This window comes from Tenrec ecaudatus, chromosome 5 (genome assembly GCF_050624435.1).
Source record: "Tenrec ecaudatus isolate mTenEca1 chromosome 5, mTenEca1.hap1, whole genome shotgun sequence".
In the NCBI taxonomy this organism is placed as follows: domain Eukaryota; kingdom Metazoa; phylum Chordata; class Mammalia; order Afrosoricida; family Tenrecidae; genus Tenrec; species Tenrec ecaudatus.
The window spans coordinates 26,473,437-26,493,645 of NC_134534.1; the positions used below are offsets into that span (position 1 = coordinate 26,473,437).

The following is a 20,209-nucleotide window of genomic DNA, read 5'->3' on the forward strand; positions in this document are numbered from 1 at the left end:
AAAGGCCTGGCTGTTCTTTCAACCTTGCCGTTAGTTAGCAGCCCAAAGCTCAACCACTGCTCCACCGTTCCTTAAGAGCCACTGGATCCGTAGTTGGTTATGGTCTATTGTGAATGAGTGGCTCTAATCACTGACTAGAACTCCTGGTTGCTGGAAATGGGTAAGTGCTTGAAAAGTAATTGTAAAGGCGAGACTGTGGTACAGGGAGGCAGACAGACATAACTGAAAGGACAAGGGAGAGCATTGACAGAAATAGCTTTATTAGCAGGGAGCTCCCAGCCCACGTAGGCCAACAGGTCAGGAAAGTCGTGCTCCACAGTGGGGGCTTGGGTGTTTAAAGGGGCAGTGGAATGTGTGGTAATTAGCTTATGGGTTCTAGACACTCCTCCGAGAATTGCTTGTCGATTCCTTGTGGCTTTCTTTGATCCCGGAGCATCTGGTTTCATCGGTTATTTTATCTGGAGCATCCTGCTGCTGATCTCCAAGGATGTACAGGGAAGCCAGGGCCCTGACCTGCTTCAGCTTAGTCCAATCAGTAATCAAAAAAAAAAATCAGTGTTCAAACCCACTCTGAGGCCATGTGGCAAATAGGCCTTATGATATGCTTCTGAAAGCTCTCAGCTCTGAAAATCCAGTGGGGAAAATCCAGCTCTGAAAATCCCCTCAGCACAGACATTCACGTGTGGGTTCCTTGTGACTGACCCAGTTTGGTGGCAACTAACAATGGCATGCACAGGACTAATAAACTATGCAATATATTGAGTCATAAAAGAAATGGATTAACAATCAGGCCTTTACACATTTGAAACTGCAGGGGGGGAAATGTGTTTCCCCAAAAGCAATGTTTCCTGGCCTCTAAATGATCCCCGATGTCTCCTCTTCTTAGGAAATGAAAGTTGAGTTTTAAAGAATCAAACAGAAAAATAAGCCTGAGGCCACAAACCTCAAGGTTCAGTTCATTTTTATGGAAGACAAATCCAGTCTTGCTGATTAGTGCAATAGAAACTTAATTTTGAATAATTAGAATCCTCTTGGGGCTCAAATGACTTCCATCGAATTTTAGCAAGCTTTCTTATACACCCCTCTAACTAGTACCCCCAAACTAGATTTTAAAATAATGGTCAGACTAGCTTTATATCAAGAATAAAGGATATAGTTTTGTTAGCTATCATGAGTATACGGCTGACCCATAGCGTCTGCCTGTGGCTTTCCCAGACAGTAACTACTAGAGTAGAAAGCTCAATTTTTCTGCAGAGGAGCTGCAGGTGGCTTCAAACTGCCTACCAAGAGAAAGCAGCCAATGCATACCCATTGCACCCCAGGGCTCTGATAAGTAAGTCAGCTGGCGGGGCCTAGGGAGGGGATGTGCTATGGTTCCCCAATCCCAAGGAAGAGGAAAATGCTTATGTGTATATATGTGTATATGTATATATGTATGTGTGTATATATGTATATATATATCATATTAAATAAAGGGGGAAGTGCAGAGTGGAGACCCAAGGCCCAAGTGTCGGCCAATGGAGATCCCCTCATAGAGGGGTTTAGGAGAGGAGATGGGTTAATTAGGGTGTGAGGTAGTATCGATGAAGAACACAGCTTTCCCCCAGATCCTGGGTGCTTCCTCCCCGCAGCTACCATGATCCGAATTCTACCTTGCAGGGCTGGATAGGACAGAGGCTGTACACTGGTACATATGAGGGTTGGAGGTACAGGGAATCCAGGGTGGATGATACCTTCAGGACAAAGGGTGTGAGGGACGATGCTGGGAGAGTGGAGGGTGAGTGGGTTGGAAAGGGGGAACTGATTACAAGGATCCACATGTGACCTCTTCCCTGGGAGAGGGACAGCAGAGAAGGGGGGAAGGGAGACTCCGGATAGGGCAAGATATGACAAAATAACGAGGTATAAATTACCAAGGGCATATGAGGGAGGGGGGGATGGGGAGGGAGGGGGGGGGAAAGAGGACATGATGCAAGGGGCTTAAGTGGAGAGCAAATGCCTTGAGAATGATTGGGGCAGGGAATGTATGGATGTGCTTTATACAATTGATGTATGTATATGTATGGATTGTGGTAAGAGTTGTTTGAGTCCCTAATAAAATGTAAAAGAAGAAAAGAGAAAAAAATGATTAGGTCAAAGACTGTACAGATGTGCTTTATACAATCGATGTATGTATATGTATGAACTGTGAAAAGAATTGTATCAGCCCCAATAAATTGTTAAAATAAAAAAAAATTAAAAAAAAAAAGATTTCGAATTTCTAAGAAGGCATGAGAATTTAGAAAGACTAGGCTCAGACCAAATGGTTCATTTGTACAGCATACAGACTGGGACCTTTGTTGGCTTTGTAACTGTAAATCCGATTTTTATCTAACATCCGTAACAAAGAACAGGAAAGGAAGCTGCTAAAACCTTGCTTCTCCTGGTGGGGTCCTGGAATTTAAAGTCACAGTCGCAAAGGAGATGATTTGTCTATAGGCATAATGCGAGGAACCAGAATTGATACACTCCATGAAGGCCCTCAGCCAATTGAACTCTGTAAATATCCTTACAGTAAGATGACTTTTTTCCCCCTGGTTTTAAAAAGGGACTCCCTGAATCTGCTGCTACTAGGAACTTATAGGAAGTGCCACCTGCCCCACATGCAGGTGTCCGCAGTGTAGAGAACATGCGACTACTTTCACATAAGAGAAGCTTGAGGAAGAGAACCTTGCTTCTTATAATTCTGCAAAAGGGTAATTTTTGGAAATTTACTGCTGGCCCACAAACGCTGAGCTTTCTGGATCTTTCACGGACTATTCGTTTAACACTGCTTCGGGAGGCTTAACAGCCTGATTACCTGAATACCAGGACCAGACTCACTGGTCAATCCCGACTCTCAGGACAGAATCCTTGTAGGGCAGGTAGAACTAGCTGCTCCTTGCCTTTCCAAGATCTAAACAGTCTCATCTTTCTAGTGACGGGTAGGCTTACACCACTGGCTTTGTAATGAACAGCTCAAAGAATAATCCCTTATGTTGCCAGACCTCTTGTTTACCTAATAAGAACATGAAATCCCTTGACTACTCAATGATAAATAAAAACATGCTTAAGGGATTCAGTAACCAGACAGAAAACAATGAGCAAAAAAGTAAGCGTGTGATACTTACTGAATTTAAACTATAAGAAATGTTCAGTTTCTGGGCCGGTTCACCTCGGTTCTTGCTTCTCACAGCTAAAAGAATTCATTCGGCAGAAGCACCTTGTAAATCCTAGTTACTCTGATGAGGGAGAGGGAAGTTGGGGTAATGCACTCTAAGATAGTGCAAGCTATCCCTGGACAGCGTGCAGGACCAAATGGCAGTGCATGGGAGAGCTCTTGACTGAAGACGGCCATTTCAAGGTAGTGAAAAATGGAATAATGGCTGGAAAGTGGAGTCCACAGAACCAAAAGAGAACCCAATGAAAGAAGAGAGTATGTGAGCCTTGGGAGGCTGCACACGTTCATGCTTCATACACGGGAAAGATCCCACCCTCCCACCTGAATAGAGAGCACCCTGCTCTTAGGGGGACAGGGGTGCATGGTAGAGGGTACTGACCGAGCTTAGTGGCTCAGTTCAGGGGCATGTGTAATGTAATGCTGTTGGTGCCTAGCATTGTACCCAGGTTGACCTTTACCTGTGTCTACGTGACTTTGGTCTGAGCATGTGCAGCTTTGGATTTTCCCATAGGTGCCTTATGCATACCTGATTTCTTTCCAACCCCTTTATTGTGGCCTGGCCAGCTAATTTTTGTTTAGTGTAGACAGTTGGTGTAGACAACCCCCTTATCCCTCATCTTTCTGCCTTTCAGAAGGACTGAATATATATTAGATACTAATCTTAAAGTTCTGATAAATCTCAAGCTGTTATAATTAGATTACACACACATACACAGAATTTTTAGAAATTACGCATGATTTTGAAATTTATGGTTTTAATAAGAAAATCTATCAAAAGTATTCATTGCTGAAATTCTAATTGCTAACAGGGAAATAAAGTGGAAGCTTTCTCACAATATGAAGGATAGATGCAGTGACAAATTTTATAAGACAAAATATAGCATAATTCAATGTAGCTTTGGAGTCAGAATATGCAGATAATAGTTGTTCAAGCTGGAAAATTTTAAGAATGAATAGAGAATAATAACATAATGACTTCTTCCTTCAGTATCATTAGTTCTTGATATATGCTACTTCTTGAAGTGTCTGAATGTTTATTAGTTTTAATTGATTTAGGAGGTATCTCTTCCTTCGTCTATGGTGCTTCCTGCCTTATTCACTATTTTGCCTATATAATCCTCTACTATTGCAGTTCAAGGCTTGAAGTGTTTCCGTTGTTCTGTAAGGTTGAGATGCTGAGCATGCCCTGATTTTAAATTTTTTTTGTAACTGCAGGTATTTGCACACTTTATTATAATATTTGGCTCTTTTGAGCTAGCCTTTGTAATTTTCTGTTCATTTCTCGGATATCAATATTTCTTTCATTTGCCTCAGCTACTGTGTTAGTCCGGGTTGACTAGAGAAAAAAATCCAGAGACACTCATATGTGTAAGAGAGAGCCTTATATTAAAGAGCAATAGTACATTGGAAAAATGTCTCAGTTGAGTCCAGACCAAATCCATAAATCCAGTATTAACCCATATGTCCTGTACTAGTCCAAAAGCTCTTCTTCAGACTCATGAATTACATACAATGATTCCAAATGCAGGAAGATCCCAGGCCAGTGGGTGCAAAGTCTTATGGATCTAGTGGTGGTGAAAGCATCTCAGCGCTGGTGGGGGTTTCCACGTGCCTCCTTCAGGTCTTTGAGTGTTGCTCTTGAACAGGACAATCAGGCAGAGAGAATGTGCTCTCACGGGTCTCAACAAGTCTCAGCAGGACCTGTCAATAGGAAGATGAGGGCAGAGAGCGAGAAGTTCCCGGAATCCTCATGAGAAGGCCATGGCGACAAGGAGGCTTCATCAAGCAGTGACCTGCTGGACAGCTAGACTCCACCCTTCATACCCTCGAATTGACACAATGTTATGTAACTACCACAGCTACTCTACAATTAAGAGCACGTTTCGGGGTCTCTTCTCACATCCTCCTTGATCATTTTCCCCTGTCTTCTGAATGACTCTTTCCTGTCTTTATGTATGATGTTCTTGATGTCATACCACAACAGCTTGTCTATCATTAATGTCCAGTGTACCAAATCAGTTTGTGTGGTACTCTCCATATTCTGGGGGGAATATTGAAGACTGTATTTTGGCACATGTGGTCTTGTCTTAATTTTCTTCAGTTTCCACCTGAACTTAATACGAGCAACTGACGCTATGGTCCATAGTGAGCCCTTGATGAGGGTCACTACTGGTGTTGAGCTTCTCCATGGTCTCCTCCCCCCGATGTAGTCAATGTGGCTTCTGTGTATTTCATTTGGAAAGTCCATCTGTGGAGCACTTAGCCTTTTGTGGTTTTCCCCAAAAGAGTGTTTGTGATATCGTACTCCTTGGTCTTACAAAAGCGTTTGATGAGATCTTCGGCTTCGTTTCTGACATCAACTACATTTTCCAATTGCTATTCCTTCTTCTTCATTTCCAAACCCAATGATTATCAATGCATCTTGATTACATGCTTGACCAATTTCAGATGGAAAATATCGGAAAACTTCCTCAATTTCTTAATCACTAGCTTCAGTAGTTGGGGCATGAATTTGAATCATCTTCCTATTAACTGCACAGTTTTGCATGTATATAGAAATAATTCTGTCACGGTAAGCACTGTACTTCATGATACATTTTGAAATGTCTTTTTAGATGATGAATGTGTCAATATTCCTTTTGATGATAAAATTACCAGCTAGTAAAATGTGTTATTCTCTGATGCAAACTGGCTGGTACCTGCCCGTTTCAGCTCCCTAAAACCGAGAATGTCAAACTTTGAGCACTCCATTTCATTTCTGACAACATACTACCTACATACTCTGAACATTTCAAGTGTAAATGATTAGTGGCTGTTTGCAGTTGTTTCTTCGCATTGTCAGTTGTGCCATATCAGCAATGAAGGTCGCAGAGGCTATCTTTCTACAGGCATGGCTCCGTCCGCTCCATTGTGGACGGCTCGGCTTCGAGAAGGCAGCTCTTCCTCGGTGTCTCTGAGCGCCTTCCGACGGAGCGGCTCCTCTTCTGGCATTTTCCCTGACCGAGTTCCACTGTCGTTCATGACGCTTTCACTAGCTGACAGTGTTCCCGTGCTAGTCACAACGTTTGCCGTGGCTACTTTCGCAGAAATGGACAGCCTCTTTCAAGTATGTTCCCTATTCTTAGTCTGGAAGCTCTGCGAAAGCCCCTTCTTTCTTGGTACTTCTGCTGGTGTTCGGAATACACCTATGGCCAATCTTCCAGCATGACTGCAACACGCAATCCACCACAGTGTGACGAATTGACAGACAACTGGAGGCCTGAAGCATAAAGTTATATAGAAAAGGTTTGACTGTTGATGGTGCAGACAGTTAAGTCCTCAGCTCGTAACAAAACATTTGCAGTTTCTGTACAACCTGAGGAATCTCGGGGTGGGGGTGGGAGATGGGAGGGAGCAGCTTTTAAAAACCATATGGAGCAGCCACCTACAAATTTCTCCTCAGTCACCTATGAATTTACCAATCGTCAAATAAGTTTGAAGGCAAATAGTTTGGTATATAGAGAGGTAAAACAAATTTGAACAAATTAAAAACAAAGATTTCACTCCCCTCTGGTCGATGCTGACATAGAGACCATGTGTATGTCCGCTTATGGGAGTAGAAAGCCCACTTTCTCTCCTGCGAAGCTGCGGGTGCCTTCAAATTGCCCACCATGGGGACTGTAGCCCAAGGCTTGAGCCCTACACCACCAGGGCTCCTGTCTGTCTAGGGAGAGAGACAAGTTTATTTTAGAATTACTTGTATTGGCAAAAATAAATAAAAAGGGAATTTCTGAATATGGGCATGATAGGAGAATTTATGATAGCATCTTGGGTTCCTTATGCTATTTATAGAACTTTCAAAAATAAGAACCTGTATCTTTTGACCTAAAAAGATGCATATGTAAGATGCCTATAATGTATTAATAAAAGAAAACCCAATTAGCTTTCAGTGTTTACCATATGATTATATTTTTTTCTCATATAAATATTGTGCATTCTGATTAAATTGTATAAGCTTTAACTGAAGTTATACGTGGAGTTGAATGAGACTCTTGTTCCCCTTGAGAAATTAAAAAAACAAATATACAAAAATGTAAATACACAAACAAGTTTGAAAACAATTTGCTTCTAGATATAAATATTAACTAATGTATCATAAAAGTATTTTTAAATAATGAACAAAAGTCATATAAAATGAGTCTAAGAAATATATAGCATTCACTTAACTTAGAATTTTTAAATTGTTCATATAGGGTCTACCTTTTGTAACCTTTTTTAATATATTAGTTCCTAGAAACTAATGTATTTAATAGTCATTAGAAACATTGATCTGATTTAAGATTATACTGAATTTAACTATAATACCTTTTGTCCATTGATATATGTAAATGCTTTGCTGAGTATTTTTTACTTATTTACATTCTCATTATAAATGTATTTGCAGATTTATGATGGAAAAGATAAAACAACTCATTTGCTGGGTGCTTTTACCGGTGCGTCAATGCGCGGACTGACACTCAGTAGTACTTCCAATCAGCTCTGGCTAGAATTTAATTCTGATACTGATGGGACAGATGAAGGCTTTCAACTTGTCTATACCAGTAAGTATTTTGAAAGAATAAAATGTCAAATAGAGATGTTGAATATTTAATCAATAAATGCCAGCATCAGGTGAAATAACATCAAACATTAGATTGGCCATTTGCAATATAGTATAGTATAGTGTAGTATAAATTGCAGAATAGTGTAACCTCGAGTACATTTATAATTTCATTTGATTTGAGGAACAATACTGTAATTTATTCAACCAGTGGTCCTTTTGTAATTGAACCTGAGTTTCAGAGAGACTCAGTAACGGGTTGTGTAGGCCTTATCATATTTTCATTCTCTGTATGTGATATTTTAATGAATCTTGTCAGGGTTCTTAGGTGGCATCAAGTCTTAGGTGACAACAATTCACAATGACCTGATGGACAAAACGCTGCCAGATGCTTCACTGGCCCCACAAATGTTCTTCTGCTTGAGTCCACTGTTGCAGCTCATCTGTTTCAACCCATCGTGTTGAAGGTCTTCCTCCTCCTCACTGCTCCTCCACTTGACCAAGCATGCTATCCGTCTCCAGCTGTGCTTTCTCCTGATCACATGTCCAAACTCACATTCAATACAAGGAAAAATGCACTCACAGTCTTACCTAGTCTTTAATGTAAAATCACCCGAAACATCTACAGATCATTATCCACTAGCTAACAATTTCATTTTATGTTTTTATATAACATTTGGAATTATGCATAGAAATTTAAATATTGGATTTATATCCATTAAAAAGGTTAGCTGTAGCTCTAGCTACATTTAGACGTGGTAAGAGGAGAGAGCAGTTCCTGGAGAATGACCACATACTTGGTAAAGAAGAGAGGCAGGGGAAGCAGGAAGGCCGACAAGATGGATTGACTCAATGGCTGTAAACAGTGGGCTCACGGCGTGAGAGCATGTGGAGAAGGTGCATGGCTGAGAAGGTACATGAGGCCTCCATGAGCTGGAACTGGCTTGATTGTCCCTAACAACAAAAACAACCTCGGTTAAGGCATTCTTTTGTTCTTAGAACAATCACTTTTGATAAATCTTATTGTTGAGGAAATTAAACCTCAACTCAGATAAAGATAAAGCATAAAAGAGCCATCCAAGGGGTTTCAGGAAATTTTAAATGGAAAGATAATGGGCTTTTTCCCGTGAATTTTCTGAAGCCCCTTTATTGCTGTTGTCAGATGAGTCTTGGCTAAAGTAGAGATTATCAGAAGGAAGCTTATCTCTGTTTTCTTGACTATGCAAAAACATTCAACTGTGTGGGGCATGACAAATTATAAATAACTTTTTAAAGAATGGGAATTCTCATTGGAATTCACTGGAACCGAAGCCTAGACCTATAGGCAGTGTTTGAGGAGAACAAGGGACACGGTTGGGTTGTGTTTTTCATTATACTCAAATCGTATGCTGCGTAAATAATCTGACAGGTGAGATTATTTCAAGTAGAAGAGGACAGCAGAACTGGAGGAAGACTCATGCGAATATGGCATTACATCATTTATACACAATGCCAACGGTGATTAATGACTACAGTGTTCAATACAGATTACACTTCATCCTAAACAAAAGACAATCCTCCCAACTGGACAAATAAGCAATATTCTGATGTACAGAAAATGCAGACACTGTCAAGGATTTCATTTTATGTGGATTCCCATTCAATGCTCATGAATTAGACATTAAACAAAGATTTATATTAGGAAATCTGCTGTAAAAGACCTCTTGCTAATAAAACTGTTGGAAAAAGAAAATTGGAGTAAATACAAAATCATCGATACTTACCTGGTAGGGGGGATAGCATGATCTCGAAGGTGGTTTTCCCAGGGCGAGGCTCACCCATTGCTCTCCGGGTGTGCTGACCCCTGCGATTTCCCCAAATGTGGGAAACTCGACTACACAATTTGTGGTAGTGGGGGACTGCGTTTGCACTCTCCCCTGAAACAAAGATCATTGAAATGAAACTGAAGCAAAACAAAACTAGAAGCATATAAAAATGTGCAGTGAATGAAGTCATCAAAGGAATTCGAATTAAAAGTGCAATAAACGATTGTTGTACACCCAGCAGAATGACTGAAATCAACAAGAGTGATGCATCAGATGCTGCCGAGAATACAGAGCAAATTTGTATGCATTATTTTTGTGCATTGTTGCTGGATTACAACCACTTTGGAAAAATCTGTTAGTGTGTCATAAAAGAAGCATATGTCCACCCTTATAACTCAGCAGTTTCACTCCTAGATATTTATCCAAGAGAATTGAGAACACACACACAGATACAAATAATATTTGCTTCTTTCTAAAACTCGTTGTACAACTCTTCTGGATGTGATTTAACTATTGAATTTTATGATATGTGAATTATATGCCAATGAAACTGTTCTTTTTTTTAAATGGTAAAGAGCAATGATTTCACTTTGAGAACTGAGCATGCCTGATTCAAGCCATGATATTTTCATTGCATTATATGTGTATGAAAGCTGAATTATGACCAAGAAAGACCAGAAAAGAAATGATGCATGTAAATATGCTGTTAGTGAAGAATACTGAAATTATCATGAGCTACCAGACCTCAAAAATCTGGTTTGTAAGAAGTACAAGTAGAATATTCTTTGGAAGCATACAGGATGAGATTTTATCAAGTGTGCTTTGAACACATGATCAAGAAAGATCAATTCTTGGAGAAAGACATCATGCTCGTCAGTGAAAGAGAGAAAGACTTTCCAGGAATGGAAGGGTAAAGCGGCTACAAGTTTTCAAGCACAGAAATGTGTATGAAGATGATGTCGTGCAAGGCAGCTTGTCATGGGGTTGTATAGAAACTTTCTATTCTTTGGAATCAGTCACATCTAAAGTTTTTTTTTTCCTGTGACAAGGACTTCATAAATTCATGGTTTTCTTTCTTAGAGAATGAATGGAGAAAGAGAGAAAGTTACCATTTTTGCTTCTCAAAGTGAAATAAGAAATCTTTAGTTAATATTTTAATACGATATTCTTCCCAAATATCCCTGACCTGTATAACTCAGTAATAGAAAAGGCAAAGCAAAATATCATGGGACATTGAGCATATGCTGTGTCTCCTCAGTGCATGCCCTCAGAAAAATTTGATGCTTTCTTCTCTCTCTCTTCAGGCTAAAGATTAAGTTATCTAAACCCTTTTTCTATTTCATCATATTCTGTCTTCCCGCTTGATCCTTTACTATAGTTAAATAATTTATCATGAACATTTATTTAATTGGTAGTAGGTTCATATTTCGTCTTTCACCAGTGGGAGAGACCAGTGTAGAATGCAGAGTTCTGACTACATGGAGCTCGCTAACCCGAGGGCAGAGAGACGCACCTCACAGAGACAGCCATCTTTATAAAGGTCTGAGCGTGTCTTGAATTGGTGTGGATTGGGTCGAATGAGCAAGGAAATGAGATAAGATAAAAAGATAATATTAGAAGTTCGTGTTTAAGGACATGGTAGAAGGGGATTTGGAATTTTTAAAATGCAGACACTTTCAGCATTATAACTTTAAATATGAGTTAAAATAAGAATAGCTAGCTACTAGTTTACTGATATTATTAGGAGTCCTGTAGCATGCTGGTTGCGCACTGGGAGGCTGACTTCGAGCAGTTCGAAACCACCAGCCACACCCCAGGAAAAGATAGGACTTTCTACTCCCGTAAAGAGTTACAGTCTCAGAAACCACAGGGGCAGTTCAACTCTGCCCTATTGGGGTGCTGTGAGTCAGCACTGACTCAATGGCAGTGTTTGCTTTTTATTTTTCTACTTAGAATTACCAAAGAGCCCATGGAGGTGACTTACATTATCTCTCAGAAATCTGATGGTGCAGCCACTACGGTGGGGCAGGAACCGATATAAAGCTTAGATGTATGAATGGATTTTGAAGTCATATGTAATTTTAGCCTTAATCTAAGAATAATCAGTTTTTATGAAGTGGCCTTACTCATTACCCTCATAAAAGGACCCATGAAGATATGGGTGATATAGCAAAGTTTGGTGAAGAACACAGATGGTGTCTGGCTATATCATAAAGAAAAATATCTGGACTCTCAAAAAGCTCGTCTGAAAATAAGCAGCCATCTAAATGAGGTCTGACCTAAATCTGTGGCTTTCTATCTTCCTAACGCCATGACCCTTTAATACAGTTCCTCATGTTGCGGTGACCCCAACCATAAAATTATTTCGTTGCTACTTCACAACTGTAATTTTACTACTGTTAGGAATCATAATGTAAATATCTGATATGCAGGACATATCATTGTTATAAATTGAACATAATTAAACCATAGTTATTAATCACAAAATAATATATAATTATATATTGTGAAATATTCACGTGTTTTCCAGTGGTCTTAGGTGACCCCTGTTAAAAGGTTGTTTGACCCCCAAAGGGGTTGCAACCCACAATTTGGGACTGCTGACCTAAATCCACCTGGAAGAGCACAGCAGCCTGCATGGTCTCAGAGTGGATATACTAAAATCCAAGATTGTAGGAAGGAAATTGTGTTAGAGCTGGTTTGCAGAAGGCTCTGGCTGACAGTGAATGCCCAACAGTCTTTTGCAGAAGCTCCATGTGGATTAATCCTCCACTGAATTCCCTTGGCCGTTAACCAGGGACAGAGCCCATTGGAGAGTGGACTAATGCAGATATAGTTAGGTTAAATTTTATACTGTATCCTTTCTTTTCCCTTTGAACTCATTTAAAATTTGTTTTAGTTTTATTATTTTCTGCTTTCTTTTTTCTTGTGTTCTTTTTTTTTCTGTGTGTTCTTGTTGTTGTTTTGTGGGTAGGATTTTCTTACCCAGGGAAGAGAAAACATTATAGACAGTAACTGGATGACTAGTTTCTTAAAGATGTGGCAGAGGAAATTGTGGTGAAATGGGTAGCTTATTTGATGAATACGATAATGAAGAAAATGTTCTAAAATTGATTGTGATGATGATTACATAAAACTTACAAATGTTTTTAAACCATTAATCATAGCTAGCATATATTTTATGTCCTACCAAAATAAGGCATACATCTGTGAGGGAGGATTCTACTATTAGGCTCATTGATAAAAGAGGGGAAAATGAAACACAGAAAATGTATATCACTTGTCCAAGGTCACAAAGCTAATAAATGCAGATATGGAATTTGAAACAAAGCACCCTGTCTCTTAACCACTATATGATACGTCCTCCTATTCATGTAAGTTAAATATTCAGCTTCTAATTTCAAAGTTGGACATTTGAAACTTCTAGGCACTCCACAGGGGAATGATGAGGCTGTGTGATTTTGTAAAGATGCATAGTCTAAGATACTCTGTGGAACAATTCTACTCTGCTTTGGGGAGGGGGGGCAGAATCAACTTGATGATAGAGGGCTCTTTTAATATCTTTTTTTGTTTGCATAAATTTTTTCAAATAATGATATTGCAATTCTTCCAGGAGAAAATTTTGTTATTTTATGATTGAGAATGTAATTGCTTTCTCATTATCTAAATTTACTACCAGGGGATGAGTTAAGCCAATTATTTTCCATGTTGTTAATAAAGTCTATAAATTCTCTCTTGGCAGGCGTGTTTCATTGCAGATTCTATACAGTTTTGGCTAGCCCAAGTCCTTTCAGGAGACAGGAACTTGGGGACTTTCTACAGTCATTCATTGTAGAGCTGAAGTGTACCCTTTGATATATTGTATAGCATTGTCTTCTCAAAAGCAGACCTGGTCCATCTCCATGACACCAAGACATTAGGTGACATCTCTCAACTCAGATGTTCTTCTTTTATCTCCTCCATGCATTTAACTGACTGAAGAAATTATTAGAGACAGTCCTAGTATCCAAAGGGAAAAGTTTAAATGTATTTGGTTCCTTTTAGCCTTCCTGTTTTGTTGTTTTAAATGATTCCATAATCATTATGGAACATAGCCATTACTAATTTTACATTCAATTTAAGTTGGCCTTTAGCTAATCTCTAAAGTCCTTTCTTATCTACTAGCTTTGTAAATATATAAGAACTTCTTGTTTCCTGTAAGGCGGAGCTACAAAGAGCTGATGAGAACATGTCCTTGCCTATCACTTCCAATATTTTCCACAAACTTTTTGCCACCTCAGCTTTGAAAATATTAACCATATGACTATAGTCCTAAAACTTATTAAATGCAAATGAAAGTAGAACATAAATGAATTGCAAGAGAGCAACAATGTAATCCCATGTAATTCTATGTCACACAAACCATTTAACAGATACATTTACTATTTATTTTTTTAAACTTTTAAATTAGATGATAAAGGAAGTGCTGGCTAATTTTATATTCTAACTAAAATAATATAGTGAAATTTATTTATTATTTTCCACTTATTTTAAAATACTGATGAAGATCATTTCTACATACTTGAATAAGATGTATTATTATTATTATTTATTATAGACTTTTTATTCCAGAAGTTTTGCCCACCTTCAACTTAAACATATTGGGACACTGTAATGTATACATCACACAAAAATAATTTATGGCAGATTTAAAACCTATTAAGGAACTCTAGTGATATAATTGGTGAAGTTTTATAAATGAAAACCAGGCATTCACATTTCCCCAAGAGAAGGATGAAGCAGTCTGCTTTTTAAAAGATTTATATCCTTGAAAATCTTAGGCATCAGCTCTCTTCTATCCTATAGGATTGCAGTGAGTAAGAATCAGCTTTCCAGCAGTGGTTTGATTTTAAATACCTATTTGTGACCATAAAACTAAAATATATTTAGTAGAAAAATATGCCATTGAGGTGGTAAAATGCTGACTTGTAACTGCCTTACAAGACAGGGTAGAACTCCGCATGCAGCGTGGTGATCCCGACAGTCTGGGGTGAGTAATTATGAGTTGGCTGCTATCTGTGAGGCTAGCAGTTTGAAACCGTTGGCTGCTGTTCAGGAGAAAGATGAGACCTCTTGCTCCTATAAATCCATACAGTCTCGGGAACTCAAAGGGTCACCAAGAGTCAGAATTACTTGATGGCAGTGAGTTTGGTTTTTGCTTTGGTGGCGAGTAAGCCAATTCACAAGATAGCGGTGGAAACGAGAGTGAGAATGTTACAGCTAAATCAGGTTCACTTTCTGGAACAGTGCTATTAATTCATTCCCTCCAAGTTCAACCAAAAAAGAGGTTCATTATCAGGTCTAGTGAGGAGACTAACAGCAACACCGGCTTTATTGAAGGTTCCCTCTTTTAAATCAGAATACAAAGAAATTCAGGCCTTTTGTTTTACAATGTACACTTTGTGAAGTCATGTACACAGATGTAACCAGCCACTTGTTGGCCATGAGCAAGCAAAGAGGACAATAAGATTCTTAAAGTATTAGGTCAGTCTTGTCTCTGCTGACTACTTAGATAGCAGTCTGTAGGAGCCCTTGTGGAATTGTAGTGGTTATGTGTTGGCTGTGATCTGCATGGTTGGCAGTTCACAACCACCAGCAACTCCAGGGGAGAAACACTGGGCTTTCTACTCCTGTAAGCAGTTACAGGCTCAGACACACACAGAGCGGTCACTGTGAGTCAGCACTGACTCGGTGGCATGAGTTTGGTTTGGTGTTTTGATATCCAAGCCATGCTATTTCCAGCTACCTCATGTTCATGTGAAAGGGTCAAGCAAGTCTGGTTTTCAGGTGGTGGGGCCAAAGCACTTCATCGAAAGGAAGATTAGGTGACATTTTTCATATACTTTGGACATATTATCAGGAGGAAACTAGTTCTTGGAAAACAACATCATGCTTGGCAAATCAGAAAGGCAGGGAAAAAGAGACGTTCCCTTAATGAGATGGATTGACACAGTGGCTGGACCCGTAGTGTCAAACATAATGAAAATTGTTAAGCTGGCTCAGGACTGGATGGTTTCCATTCAGTTATAGCTTAGGGTAGATATAGATTAGTAAAGGGACTTCATGAGAGCTAACAGTAATAACAAGAACAATAGCAAACTTTATTTCTGAATAGCCATCACTGGGCCCAGTCCCTACTCCTTTGTTTATGCACTAACCCACCCATCTCCTTTCCCAAAGGCATCCTCCTTTCCACCTTCCTTTGTGGAATGTATTAGGGAGATTGACTAATGGCCTTCCTCAGTTCTTTCTGAATTCTCGATCCTTCAGTGGCAAAGAGTATGTATAAAATACTCACTGTGGCATCCAGATGGTTGAAAGGTTTACAGTGGGACTAGGTCTCTGAATTCAGACCCTAACACTTCACAGACAAATACCCATAGGTTTCAGGCGTAAAACATCTTTAAGTATCAAAAACAAATGAACAAACTGCACACAATTTTAGAAAGAATACACACAAGAAGTTCTACATAATGAATGACTTTACCAAAACAACATGCAACCAAATACAAGATTATTTCAAATCTATAAGAAACTATATAGCCTAAAAGAAAATATGAGCAAGGCAAAAAAGTCATAAATGAATTTTTTCCTGATGTAAAACAGCCTTCCAAAGTTTGAGGCTTCCAAATTGTGTATATATACAATGTTATTATTTTTTTACAATGTTATTATTTTTTTACAATGTTATTTTTTATGAGTCGTCATGGATGTCAAATTAATTTTTGAAAATTACATTAAGGAAAACAGAGTGCTAGTTTTTCATGATTTCTTCTTTTCTTTATTCCCTTTATAATCTTTTGTCCAGATTGACAGGATTATCAGAGTTCCTGTGCATAAGTGTGGAGTATTTCCCATTGGAAAATATGACATGGCCATGCTGGCAATCTTCTTTGTATATATCTTTAGAGAGATATAAATAAATCTGGGATACAAGCATTTTTGAAAAACTTATGATCTAAATGTAATTTACTCAGCAAATATTAAGTAAACTTTAATATAATTAACATGATTAAATTTAACATTTGCTTAATACACAGTTAAATCTACCAAATTTTCATATAGATATTATAATTGATAGTCTTATCATTGTCTCCTTATCATTTAAATATTTCCAACAATGATTGTTTCAAAATAGATTTTTCACAATGTATTCCATTAACATGCTTTCTCAATTTTCTTATTAGTGGTATATTTTCCATTTTATTTGATAATTTGAAAGTTCTTCATTTTGTAGCAATTTATGTTTAACCACTAAATATGCATTTGCATTTTTCATGGACAAGGTGTATAAAAGCTGTTGACTCTACGTGAGTGAGACATGCACACTTAATATTTGAAAGGGAATTTCTCAGATATCAATGAAAAACCTAAGTAATTTGATTATTTGTAGAATCAATACTGTTTTACTGATGAGATAGTCACACTATGTATAGAAGTATATATAGAAATATAGCTTTTTGAGGCAGTGAAAAAAATTTAGACAACACAAATCATCACCAGGAGAATGAATAAAACAAGTTTAAATATGCATCCAGTGGAATGCCACAGTGTAGTTGAAATTAATAAAACATTTGTGCATGTGTCTACACACACAAAGATAAACACAATGCCAAGCAGGAGATTAAACCTCAGAAAAATATATCATTTCTTATCACTCTTAAAAGATATAAATAAATATAAAATAATGGATATTTTCATACTTATATAGATATGCACTAAAACTAATAAATCTGCAAAACAGTTTCAAGAAAGTAGTAAACAAATGCCATTAATTTATTTCCAAATTTTCCAGAAACATTTTGAAACTTTACTTAAATTCATTTTAAAATAATATCAGAATAGTAAAAAAATAAGCCAATGTGAATATTAATATACATGAACACTAATATGAATTGATATTGTTTTGAATAAATTATGATATGATACTAGAATCAAATATAATTGTATGATGAGTTTGCTCTATTATTTATATTATTTTTTATTTCAAATATTATATTACAACAATAAAATAAATACATGAGAAGAACTATACTATCTGATAGCAAGAAGAGATTAGATCACAGTGTAAGTTATTCAGTAAGTCAGAAATATTTAGGTAATGAGGATTTTCATTGCAGTTTGTGCTCTAGAAATTTTCATTTCATAAGAATACCAAGTTTCATAGGGATGGTGAATATTTATAGGTTATATAATTTTTCATGCACATCTTGTTTGTCAGGTTTAAGAATTTGAGCTTTTAAGTGAAAACTCTGGTAGCTAAAAGCTTCCATTTAGATAAAAGAGTTTCAAATCCTTTTGAACAAGCAACAATAATTTTACCAAATTGGACCAAATTATGTTGTGCTTTGTAGCTTATACAGTATTTTCTGTGTGCATTTTTATCTTCAATGTAAAGTATTATAAATTATTTTAATTTACAAAGAATATCCCCATTTTACCTCATCACCAAGCAATTGCCACTAGCATTTACAGAATATTCAAATTAAGGAAGGAAGGAGTGTGTAATAAACCTTGAAACGAGAGCTTGATTTTTATTTCCATATTGAAAAATGATGTATGGTAAAATTCAAAAATTTCTGTATCTTGAATGAAAAATTGAATATCATCCTGTTGAAAGAATGCAAACTGAATTTTGACTTGGGACACATCACAACTAACAAGTGTGCAGACTTCTTACTTGTATTTTTTCCACAGTGTTTGAAAGACTGGCTTGCCTGACCATCTGTCCTCTTTCTCATTTTATATGTCACAATGTAGATGAATGGCTGCTAACTTCTTGTATAGCTCTCTCCAAAACACTTTACGTTTGATTAATTCTAGACATTTTAGGTCCAAAGAGGCAGGCAAAAATTCACTCTTAAAAATAATTCCCCAATTCTTTTTAGTCTTATTTATTTTTTTGGTATTGTATTTCAAATTTAAGTTTCATATCACTCTTATTTTTATTGCATCCTAGTGATAATGATGGAGTCTGATTCCATAACCACCCATAAGCCATTGAGTTATTGTCTGTCTGCTCTGTGTTAGGATTTGTGTTGGGTGGGCACTGTAAGAAAAGGGAAAATAAAATATTTTCAATTTATAGAGGGGGAAAGCAAAGAAAACACCAAATAATAATAAAGGATTCACGTAACTTTATTGCCTTTTGGTCTGAGTGTAGGCTCTGCAAGACCATAATTAAATGTTCTGGAATTGCCGCTTGCCATAATGTCACCAGCACTCCCTTATGATCCACGTTGGTCCGTGCCTTTGCATAGGGAATGAGCCACAGGGAAATGTCATTCTGAGACTGTCTGCTTCCAACTAAGCCCCGGAAGACTCACCGATATTTTCCTTTGTTCCATGGCTTCTCCTAAATCCGACTTAAATTCCAGGCATAATTCTGGAATGAGTAAAACACTTTTTAAAAGACTCAAAAGGGCTCCTTAATGCCCTGTGACAGATAACATTTCTCTTAATATACAGAAATTATATGAAGATCTCAGTTCTAGAAGTTGTGTAAGACCTGGTGGTTTTGTAGACACCGTATGCTCTAGAATGTTCGTGATGCGAAATATGGATTTGGCATTAGGCAACGAATAGAAACTCACTGCTTTGTTTTTCAGTTCAGCTATCTGAATTGATTTGATTAAGGATCTGTGCCTCAAAAAGCAACACACATCTTTTTTTGATTTTCATATAATGTAAGACATAAATATGTTTTGTTTTTCCCTAACGTTATTTGTCTTGAAATTACACAGTTCTGTCATGAACTAACATGTACATTGTTTATAACTCTATTCTCAGAAGCTGTTACTGCCAAATTCAATTCTGTTCTTAATTTTCTTTGGTGAATCCATAATGACATTTGTGTTACATTTATATACTTTACACAACCATTAAATCAGAAGAGTTACATGACTAAGGACTTCAGATTTTGTTAATAGCCTCACTTCCTTTTCTGCTCTAGCTTTTTGAAATCTCAAAAGCTCACTGTCCCATGGCGGTTGGTTTTTTAATATCCCGCTTCATACATTTTATCTTGAATATGTTGGCAAGATGCTAGGGAATAGAGGCAGGTTAGTTATTATCATTTGAGTATTACTTATCATTAGTTAAGTAATAATCATATCAGATACCAATCACCTCAGTTATTACCCCTATGATGACATGAGAAAGTGCATGGAAAAATCTTCTATACACATGGCCAGTTAAGCTGTGAAGGAAAATGAATTCACCTAGCTCATGTTCAGCATGAGGGGTGGGGTAGGAAACTGCTCCTTTATGGGGTCATAGGAAGAACACTAAATTCGCAAGTTAACCTGTAGAACTAAAAATCTCTCTTTCCAGGGCAGACAAGCCTTCTGTGATTCCAGTTTTTATTAAGTAGCGATGTCTTCGAGGTTCTGAGCCTCAGTCTTCCTTGAAAGAGAAGCTGATTCTTCTGAAGCTCTTTCACTCTTCCCACAGTTGGGTACTAACTTTCAAGTTAGTCCTGGAACACAAGTTTTAAGGGAAATGTATTAATGAAGCTCCAACTCTACAGAACCACAAAGTACTTTATCCAAACTTCAGAATTGTAAAATATAGCAAGATCTATAATCT

At 37.7% G+C, this 20,209-nt stretch overlaps 1 protein-coding gene and 1 non-coding gene across 4 annotated transcripts in view; both read left to right on the forward strand.

Moving 5' to 3' along the window:
* Positions 1–20,209, forward strand: part of CSMD3 (CUB and Sushi multiple domains 3) — a 1,306,760-nt gene that overhangs the window by 944,393 nt on the left and 342,158 nt on the right. For all 3 annotated transcript variants that reach the window (XM_075550585.1, XM_075550586.1, XM_075550587.1), the window contains one exon: positions 7,623–7,779. In XM_075550585.1, the coding sequence (XP_075406700.1) occupies positions 7,623–7,779 (157 nt within the window). The remainder of the gene's footprint in view (positions 1–7,622; positions 7,780–20,209) is intronic.
* Positions 9,534–9,697, forward strand: LOC142449659 (U1 spliceosomal RNA). The gene has a single exon (XR_012784784.1). It is a non-coding gene; the product is annotated as a U1 spliceosomal RNA (small nuclear RNA).